Genomic DNA, 9,926 nt, shown 5'->3' with positions numbered 1-9,926 from the left:
GTCAAGGAAATCATGACAGTGGACTCAAGAATTGGCTTAGTTAGAGAAAGAGACGAGAAAACAGCTCTGCTTTCCATACTTACAAATAATGATCATTACAGAAGTCTTACTAATAATCTGCTTTCCATACTTACAAATAATGATCACTGCAGAAAGAAAGAAACCAACAAATGGTAATAAAATGAATTAACTGCACTCCCCAAATGGTAATTCTCAAAAAAACTGAATAACCATTACATTAATAGAGTTAATGTACTACCAATTGTACTGAAACCCAAACAGAATAATTACAATTACAGAGAAATACTATATTGTTCTGATAATTAACTATTGAAAAGCAGCCTCAATATGGTATAAGAACATCTCATCCCATATCATTTTCCTGATCTTATCGACTCCAACGTCAGCGGTCACGTCAACCGTACATGGATATGGAGTCGTCGGTTGGCTTGTAAGGGAATAATACATACTTCGCATGTAGGGGTGTTGCAATGCCTCTGCAGCCGTTATCCTTTTTCTTGGATCAAACTGCAACATTTTGTTTAGCAAGTCCAACCCCTCTTGATCTGCATACGGGAATAACGACTCGAAGTTGATCCCTGGTGTATAAGGCCATGATTTCAGTAGATTTAGTGCCTCCCAACTTGTTAAGAACCCCAGATTTGAGTTATTTTGTGTTCCCAAAATACAGATAATTTTCATCAGCTGGTCCACTTGGTTCTTTCCAGGGAAGAGGGGATTTCCGCCAAGTAGTTCAGCGAATATGCAACCTACGGACCAGATATCTATGGCGGGTCCGTAGGTGTGACATTGGAGGAGTAGTTCTGGTGCTCTATACCAACGTGTTACGACATACTCCGTTGCTGGCTGGGATTGGGGTGAGCCTTTGGTGGTTGTTGCTAGTCCAAAATCGCATATCTTCAGGTCCCACTTAGCGTTCACTAAGAGATTCCCCGGCTTCAAATCCCGATGAATTATGTTGGAAGAGTGTAGATAGTCGAGGCCATTAAGCAACTGCATGAATTCCATACAAGGTGAATTAGAAACATTTTAAAGATGTACATACAATTATTGTATGTACCCTAATTTAGAAGATAGCTCGACTATATTGAATAGTATATTAACTGATTACAAAAGGTCTGAAAGAGCTTAATCATCAAAGCATTACAAAGAATAGAAGATGATAAAAGAAAATTTGACACGTACCTGAAACATCAAATACTTGATGGTGTTATTTGGCAACCGTAGAGAAGGGCGAATCTGGGTGCCAAGATCCGCATCCATAAGCTCAAAAACCAAGTAAACATCCTCACACTTAGCTGAGGGAATCATAACATCTTTCAATGCAATAATGTTTTTATGGCGAACATGACGCAAGATTTTCAACTCCCTCAAGGCCTTCAAAGCTTCGACGGAATTATCAAGAACGTTAATCTTCTTGATAGCAACTTTTTCCTTAGTGAGGGTATTAATACAAGAACATACGACACCATAGGCACCCCTGCCTATCGGATCTTTAGGCTCGTACTTAGCTTCAACCTGAAACACGGTATCCCAAACTTTAAAAAATTTGTGCCAGCCGTTGTTTGTGTGAGTGTTGCGAAAATTGTTGTTTATTACACCAACGTTATTACGGTGCTGTTGCATCATCATCATCATTGTTATCTTGAATAATAATTTAGGGTTAATAGTAATGTTTTTAGAGATTATTTATGTGTTTTGTGTATGTAGGTAAGAAATAAAGAAAGAGAGTAGAAAGGGTGGATGATGTTGTATTGTATTTATACAAGTGTATTATACCGTATGATTAAACCTAAAATGACTTAGCTTGGTGTCCAAGTTTATTGTTCAATTTCTACTCCTAATACAATTCTAGTTTATAACTGGAAGAGAGTTAATTTCACAAAACGCTGTAATTTGGTTTCCGTTTGTATATTTCCTATATAGTGTATTAGTGTTATACTCCCTCCCTTCTTTGTTCAGACTTTCAAGACTTTGATTTTCTTTATTATTATCTCCAATCATCAAAATATCAAAATACGATAATGTAAAACCGTTTTACATTAGACTTAGTCTTTGGTCGATTTTCATATAATTCAGAGCAGTGGTTTATTTATTAACTAGTTTAAATCCCGTTCAAATGCACGGTCTTTTAGATGTAAATATGTAGAGATTAAAATTTAGCAACTAAACATTAAATTTAATATAATAGTCTACAATTATTAATGATTAGTATTAATATTAAGAGATAAGAATTATATTAATTTATATTTTCGTGTTGTATTAAGAGAGAAAAAAAAATCATCAAAAAAAAAGGTAAAAATTAATGATTATTGTTAAGGGCTCGCTTGGAATGAGAATAATTATTAAGAGGGTAATAGAGGCTAAAATAAGAGGAAATGGAAGGAGATTGGTGGTTAGTGGTGATTGTGGAGGGTGGAAAGATGTGGTGAGGGAGGAATTATTACTTCCATATGGAGGTAATGCATTACTTGAGGGGGGAGGTGGGTAATTATTAGCCCTTAAAGGATAGACTATTACACTATCTTCCTCCATGTCTATCTCCAACCTCCATCACTTTTCTCCATTTTCTAGTTCATTTAAGCTCTATCACTCCTTTAATAATTACTCCCATTTCAAACAAGTCCTAAGAGGTAAAAATTATAGTAACTTTTTAAATGTAACGTTCTAGTCTACAATTCTTAAATATTAAATAAATTATGGTTAAAATTTGATAGTAAATATTAATGAAATATATAGTAGTCTAACAGTATATGATACAATACATTACAAATAAAATGTATAGTAATCTAAAATAATTAGTAGAATATATTTTTCTACAAAGATTAAAGCATAAGAGTTACAGAGCATATGTATGTAAGGCCCACATTTATATACATTGTCCAGAAATATTAGGCCCAACTTATATGTTAAATGATTTGAGCGAGAAAACTTTTAGTTACACCTATTATTTTCGTAGATGAGAGATTGATTAGTAGCATCAAAATGCACATATTAAATTTAGTAATTGAAAAACGCAAATTCCATCAAAATGCACATATTAGCAATGTACCAAAATTTCAAAATTACACCCTTTAATGTTTTTTTTTTACAAAATTACACCCAAAAACTGTCATTTCCTTAAAATTTGATACCAATTCTTACTCCGGTAGCAAAGAAAGAATTTTCCGATAAAATAATGTAAGATTCCTTTAAATTTTAGCATACATTTCCTGTTATACCCTTCATTATATCACTAACCTATTGTCTATTATATGTTCACCAATTTGTTTCTATTTTCACACTTTCATCCTGTTATAACAGAAGCAAGAAAGAACTGATAAAAACAATAAAGAGACAAACGCACAGATTTACGTGGTTCACTAACGGTGTGTTAGCTACGTCCACAGGGCAGAAGGGAGAGAGTTTTATTGATATGTGAGGAGTTTTGATTCTGATTCGAGACGGTATGATAAGCATAACTGCTAGGTAGAGGATTAGAGAGTTTATATAATACTCTCTAAACCTAATACAGAATGACCTAATAAAGGCCCAACACAGACCTAGCACAATAACAGATACGGATACCGAATCAAGGCACAAACCCAACAAATCTCCACCTTGACTTGAATTCTCTCACAAACAGACAGATGTACCAGATGCATTCCCATAAATGCCAGATGTACCAGAAAGCTCTTCTCCCTTCCCCTCGTATATTGCCCCCAAGAGGGCAATTACAGATCGTTAGATATTTAGCAAGTCCAAACAATGTTGGAACTTGCTATGCGGAATCGGCTTAGTGAACATGTCACCGGGTTATCGCCAGTACCCACTTTGTTCACCTTAATCCCCTTCTCATTTCTCAGAAAGTGATATCTCACATCTATATGCTTAGTCCTCTCATGATGGACTTGATCTTTAGCCAAGCATATTGCACTAAGATCACAGAATACAATAGCTTGCTCCCGATGTAGACCCAAATCACGACCAATCCTTTTAACCGATTCCCTCTTTAGTCTGCTGCGGTCAACCTCATATACTCGCTTCGGTAGTAGACAAAAGTAATCGTAGGCCGCAATGTAGCCTTCTAACCGACAACCGAACCACCAAGAGTGAAAACATAACCGATCATTGATCGTCTGCTTGTCAACATCTCCCGCATAATCGAATCTGAGTACCCTGACACAAGGCACTCTCTATCACCTCCATAAATGAGACCAACATCGATGTACCCTTAAGGTACCGAAAAATTCTCTTCACGCTTTGCCAATGCTCTTTACCCGGATCACCCATAAACCGGCTCACCACACTGACCGATCAGTGCTAAATCGGTCTAGTGCGGACCATAGCATACATCAAACTACCCACTGCACTAGATTACGGAACTCGGGACATGTACTCCCTTTCTTCACCGTGACTTGGGTGAGAAAGTAACAGATGATGTGCATTCGATGCACTAGGAGTATCTATGGATTTAGCAAGAGACATGCCAAACCTTGCTAGCACCTTCCTCGAATATAGCCTTTCTGAGATAAGAAAAGCTTCTTCTTGCTCCTATCCCCGTAGATCTCCATTCCCAAATTTTTTCTTTGCACACCCAAATCTTTCATCTCAAATTCAAAGACATCGAGAAGACCCTTCAATTTCTCGAACATCGACTTGCTCTCTACAAACTATCAACATATCGTCTACATATAGGATCGGATAAATGAGAGACTCGTTCTTGACTTGTTGTAATAAACACAACAATCATACGGACTCCTAGTGTAGCCAATCTCCAACATGTAGTCACAAACCTTTTATACCACTCGCCTCGAGACTGTTTTTAGCCCATATAAGGACTTCTTCACTTGCAAACATAGTCTTCTTTACCCGAACTGAAACCGTCTGGCTGAGTCATGTATATCTCTTCTTCCAACTCTCCATGTAGGAAAGCGGTCTTCACATCTAACTGTTCGAGTTCTAAATCCTGATGTGCAACTATTGCTAGCAACACTCTGATGGAAGTATGTCTGACCACTGGCGAAAATATTTCATTGTAGTCTACCCCTCTTTCTGACTGAACCCACGAGCTACCAATCGAGCTTTATACCTTATACCCTCAGCAGCAGTCTCTCCCTCTTTCTTCTTGAAGACCCATTTACAAGTAACAATCTTTCTCCCTTGAGGCTTCTTGGATAATTCCCGGAGTCGATTCTTTTGAAGAGACTCCATCTCATCTCCCATGGCAAAGCAAGCCACCGGGCAAATTCAACATGTTGTTTGCTTCTTTGAAAGTGGATGGCTCATGTAAGTCAGGATCCACCTCCTCAGCAACCTGAAGTGCATAACCCACCATATCTTCAAAACCAAGTCTATTCGGAGGCTTCCCAAAATTAGGCCTGATTGACCGTTCACGGGCCAAACTCTGCTGATTCGGAACTGGTAATGAAGAATCTGATGGAACAGATTCGGATTCGGACTGTAGTGGTTGATCTTCTTCCCGTGGTACACTCTCATCAAGAGTGTCTTGCTGCGCTCCACCTGTTTATCAACACTACTACTACTATCTCGACAACATATAAGACTTCACAAAGAGGATTAACCATAGAATTTTCATCAAAGACAACATTTCTACTCAAAATAACCCTACCCTCGGATGGAGACCGGATACGGTATCCCTTGACACCATCCCCATAGCCCACGAATACTCCCTTTTTAGCTCGTGGCTCAAGCTTACCTTCACTAACATGATAATAAGCGATACTACCAAAAGCCCTTAAAATAGAATAGTCACAGACTTACTGGACCACATCTCAAATGGAGTTTTGAGATTCGGACTCGTGTGAGGTCCCCGATTTATCAGATAGCATGCTGTACTAACTGCTTCTGCCCAAAATCTTCTTGTTAGTCCAGCATTAGAGAGCATGCACCTTGCCCTCTCCAGAAGTGTCTGGTTCATTCGCTCTGCTACACCATTTTGCTGAGGTGTATCTCGGACTGTACGATGTCTAGCAATCCCTTCATTCTTGCAGAACTCGTCGAACTCAGAACAACAAAACTCTAGGCCGTTATCAGTTCGCAGCCTCTTGACCTTCTTCCCAGTTTGATTCTCCATTAATGCCTTCCACTGCTTAAAGTGAGTAAAGGCTTCGTTTTTGTGCTTCATCAAATAAATCCAAGTCTTCCTGGAATAATCATCAATAATAGACACAAAATACCTGTGACCTCCCAAAGACTCCACCTTAGAAGGACCCCAACAATCAGAATGGATGTAATCAAGTGTGCCCTTGGTCCTATGCACTGCTTTAGGAAACTTGCTGCGATGTAGCTTCCCAAATACACAATGCTCACAGAAATCCAGATTCTTGACCTTGTGACCACACAGAAGATCTTCTTTTGACAGAGTCTGCATCCCCCTTTCACTCATATGACCAAGTCTCATATGCCACAACTTAGTCAAATCTTCTTTATCAACATCTGAGGATGCAACAAAGAATGAACCTGACAGAGTAGATCCCTGAAGATAATATAGAGTACCATGCTTGATACCCCTCAGAACTACATTCGAACCTTTGCAGACGTTCAGAACTCCACCTACACCTTGAAAGCTGAAACCCTTACTGTCTAACGTGCTTAAGGAGATCAGATTCTTTGTCATTAGTGGAACATGTCTAACCTCGTTCAATGTACAGAATTTACCATCATGTGTCCTTACCCTGACTGAGCCGATTCCAACTATCCTGCAAACAGCACTATTCGCCATAGAAATAGTGCCTCCATCTACCTGTTCATAAGTTGTAAACCACTCCCTGCGCGGACATATATGGTAAGATGCTCCAGAATCTAGAATCCACACATCAGTGTGATGCGTGACCCTACCCGTAACTAGAGCATAATCATCTTCCTCGGAACCTGCATCTGCTACACCAGCAGTAGCAGTACTAGACTTGTTCTGTTTATCTTTCTTGGGACAATCGAATTTCCAATGCCCCTTCCCTTTACAGTAGTTACAGACATCACTAGGTTTAGGACCTCTAGAAACATAAGAACCAGTTACTGCAATTACCGTAAGTACCAGCAGAATTAGAAGAACCCGAATAAGAAGGCCTCTTATACTTTTTCTTCCCGAATTTCTCTGTCCATAACCCCCACCGGCCGCTAACCCCGCACTGATTGTCTGTACTGTACCAGGCCGCCTTATGGCGCAGTTCTCTAGTATGAAGAGACGACCTAACATCTTCTAGAGTAACAGTATCTTTACCACAATAAAAGACTGTACGAAATTCTCATACGATAACGGTAAAGAAACTAACAGAATTAATGCGGCATCCTCATCTTCCACCTTAACATCAATATTACGTAATTCTAGTAAAATTGTGTTTAACTGATCTAAATGATCTCGAAGAGGCATACCTTCCTGCATTCTCAGACTAAACGAGACGTTGCTTGAAACAACTTATTGGTCAAAGACTTGGTCATATAAAGACTCTCAAGCTTTTTCCACGACCATTGCGGTAGTTTCCTCCGCGACTTGGTGATGATATCATCAAGAAGACACAACATAATCGTTGAATGTGCCTTCTCCTCCCGACCGCCATCTCGGCGGTAGTAATGCGGATGAGCGTGCAGCGATTGCGCTTTCCGTCTTCTTATCTGAAAGCGGCGCCCACAACCCTTGCTGCTTTAACAGAGCCCGCATCTTGATCTGCCACAGACTAAAACTATTCCTCCCGGTGAAGCGATCGATCTTTATGTTCATCGCCGATATCTTTCTCGCTCGTCAGGAACCCGAAGTCTCTGATACCAGTTTGTTATAACAGAAGCAAGAAAGAACTGATAAAAACAATAAAGAGACAAACGCACAGATTTACGTGGTTCACTAACGGTGTGTTAGCTACGTCCACAGAGCAGAAGGGAGAGAGTTTTATTGATATGTGAGGAGTTTTCAGATTACAGATTCAGACGGTATGATAAGCATAACTGCTAGGTAGAGGATTAAAGAGTTTATATAATACTCTCTAAATCTAATACAGAATGACCTAATAAAGGCCCAACACAGACCTAGCCCAATAACCCCCGCATAGTTATTCGAAGCGGCGGTTAACAGAATCAAGGCACAAACCCAACACATCCTTCTCTCATTGTTCTTCATTTTTAGTGTGATTTTTTCCCTTCAATTTCAGCCATTAATCTGGGAATACAGGTAATTATACTCTGTTCCTATCTCTCCCTACTATTGGGTTGCAAATTTTTTTGTTGAGTTGACACGCAACAAAATGATTAGCAAAAAGATATAATTAATGGACTGTTGAAGGAGGTGAAATGCTTGAAGAATGAGATGAAGAAGCAAGAGGAGATGAAGAAGCAAGATGTAGTTATTGACTTATTGTTCATCCTCATCCAATTAAGAAAATGCCAAAGTGTAGAGGCAGTACAATTGCATTTGGTGCATTCTTTTGTGTTTTTCTTCTTGTCATTAAGAATTGTAGTTAAGAATTGGATCGAAGTGTTTGTTGAATTAGTGAGTCATGTTGTATTGTTGAAATTTTATGAGTGAAATTGATTGTCGTGGCAAATTAATTGTTGTGGCACATTGACTTTGTTTACTGATCAACACACATGAACACATTGATTGGGAAATGTTTATGCAAAAGATAAGTGCATAAAGATATTGAATTAATTTAGGGGGAAAATAGAGATTATGCATTAGAGCTCCTTGTTGTTGATATTGGTTGATTTAAGATGATTTTGGCTGATTTGAGATAAAAGATTTTGAATTAATTTAGGAGAAATTTTAGGGATTTAACCTAGTTTTAGGCTCCGGCACGACATTTCAGGTAGCTTATTTGACCAAAGTAGCTTATTTGACCAAAATTTCAGCTACCTGATTTTTTTACAAGTGTTTGACAAGTAGCTTATTTGGTCAAATAAGGTACCTGAAATGAAATGCTACCTCAGGTAGCATTTGAGAAATCAGGTACCTGAAATGACTTATTTTCCATTTGGTACTCCTTTATTCTATAATATTAAATAATTTTCATATCTTTTTACGTCATTTTACCAAAATCAGCTACCTTTTCAGCTAGTTTGCCAAACACATTTGTATATAATCAGTTAACTTATCATCTCCTCCTTTTCAGCTACCTTATCAGTTACCTTTTCAGGTTTCAGTTAGCTTTTCAAGTTTTCAGTTACCTTTTCAGGTTTCAGCTACCTTTTCAGGTAGTTTTGCCAAACAGATCCTTAGTTTGGGGACACCGAGAAATGACACTGTAAAATAAAAAAGGGTAAATGATAGGGGTGTACATGAGTTAAGGGCAAAATGGTCAGTTTATAAATTATTTGGCCGGATAATTAGACGGGTATCAAATTTTAAGGAAATGGCAGTTTTTGGGTGTAATTTTGTAAAAAAAACATTAAGGGGTGTACTTTTGAATTTTTGATACATAAAGGGGTGTTTTTATCAATTCACTCTAAAATAAAGTTCTTCCTTTACATGTTATCTTTTGACAAATTCCATAAACTTAAAACTTTGACACATAATGTAAAAACTTTAAATAAAGTTTTTTAGAGCATTGGTAATGGACAAATTCAAAATAAATATATGTATTCATGGTTAACTTTTTTAGTTTTTAGCACAAACTTGTTTTTATTTCCAAACCAAGTTTGTCAAATAAAGGACAATTTTTTATGGACTAACTCACCTAAATAAAGTTCTTGTGACGAATCCAAAAATAAAAATTACCCATCTAAAAAAACATTTATTTAACCAAAATAAAGTTCTTGTGACAAACTAAAACTAACCCACTCTCCCAAAACAGAAACATCACTCACTATCTTCATTTCTAAACAAATAATTAAACTAGACTAACAGAAAATAACAACCACCCAACTAACTATCAAACAAGGTCTCTCTCATGATTTGATGTCTCCGGCATTGGGGT

The 9,926-nt window shown here is 37.9% G+C and overlaps 1 protein-coding gene across 1 annotated transcript; it reads right to left on the bottom strand.

The window, feature by feature from the left end:
* Positions 1–326: 326 nt before the first annotated feature.
* LOC141594258 (mitogen-activated protein kinase 4-like) lies at positions 327–1,726 on the bottom strand. The gene is made up of 2 exons (XM_074414387.1): positions 1,207–1,726; positions 327–1,014 (listed from the first exon to the last, which is right to left on the bottom strand). The coding sequence occupies exons 1-2, from the start codon at positions 1,657–1,659 to the stop codon at positions 328–330; spliced, it is 1,140 nt and encodes a 379-aa protein (XP_074270488.1). The 5' UTR covers positions 1,660–1,726; the 3' UTR covers position 327.
* Positions 1,727–9,926: the final 8,200 nt, after the last annotated feature.

This window comes from Silene latifolia, chromosome 8 (genome assembly GCF_048544455.1).
Source record: "Silene latifolia isolate original U9 population chromosome 8, ASM4854445v1, whole genome shotgun sequence".
NCBI classification, from domain to species: domain Eukaryota; kingdom Viridiplantae; phylum Streptophyta; class Magnoliopsida; order Caryophyllales; family Caryophyllaceae; genus Silene; species Silene latifolia.
The sequence above is the reverse complement of the archived record's forward strand: the minus strand, read 5'-3'. Positions and strand labels throughout refer to the sequence as shown.

Coding starts and splice junctions, on each gene's coding strand:
- LOC141594258 (XM_074414387.1), bottom strand. CDS start 1,659: ATGATGATGATGATGCAACAGCACCGTAATAACGTTGGTGTAATAAAC. Junction 1,015..1,206: donor TCAAGTATTTGATGTTTCAG/GTACGTGTCAAA, acceptor GAATTCATGCAG/TTGCTTAATGGCCTCGACTA.